This window comes from Penaeus monodon, chromosome 19 (assembly GCF_015228065.2).
Source record: "Penaeus monodon isolate SGIC_2016 chromosome 19, NSTDA_Pmon_1, whole genome shotgun sequence".
Classification (NCBI taxonomy): Eukaryota; Metazoa; Arthropoda; class Malacostraca; order Decapoda; family Penaeidae; genus Penaeus; species Penaeus monodon.
Window position 1 is genome coordinate 46,749,827 of NC_051404.1, and position 480 is coordinate 46,750,306.

Sequence of the window (480 nt, forward strand, 5' to 3'; positions counted from 1 at the left end):
CAGCAAGCAGATAATCAAAACGAGAAAGTACACTCCAGGCAAGGGCACAGGGCGCCCCTCGCCTCTACTCACCGAGTGTGTGAAGGCGGTAGGCGTGACGGCGGTGTGGGCGTGGGGGGAGGCAGAGGTGGGATGGGCAGCACGGGAGGACCGTCGCTCGGACCAAAGTCGTGCGCCCATCTTAGAGTTTCCCAGGACGCACGACACCACGGCCGTCACCAGCACCACTGCGAGGACGACCACCACGACCTGCACGCCGCTCACTGCAAAACACGCAACATCCTCGTCAGCTAAAATAAAAATCCCCTTCTCTCCCTCTTATGTAACGTGATCAAATACAAGTATATGCATTGGCTGCACTGCCCTTACGGAACCTTGTGTAAAGTAGTGTAGTACATTCGAAAGGAATTTATTGGTTTTGACGTCGCCATGCAACTTTTAAGAATATGCCCCTCTGCATCTTTCCCCAAATGGCCTCCA

General features: G+C 54.4%; 1 protein-coding gene across 1 annotated transcript in view; it reads right to left on the reverse strand.

Moving 5' to 3' along the window:
• The window catches only part of LOC119585420, a 17,650-nt gene that overhangs the window by 15,107 nt on the left and 2,063 nt on the right, over positions 1-480 (reverse strand). The window contains exon 2 of the mRNA XM_037934082.1: positions 73-317. Coding sequence (XP_037790010.1) covers positions 73-317 — 245 coding nt within the window. The remainder of the gene's footprint in view (positions 1-72; positions 318-480) is intronic.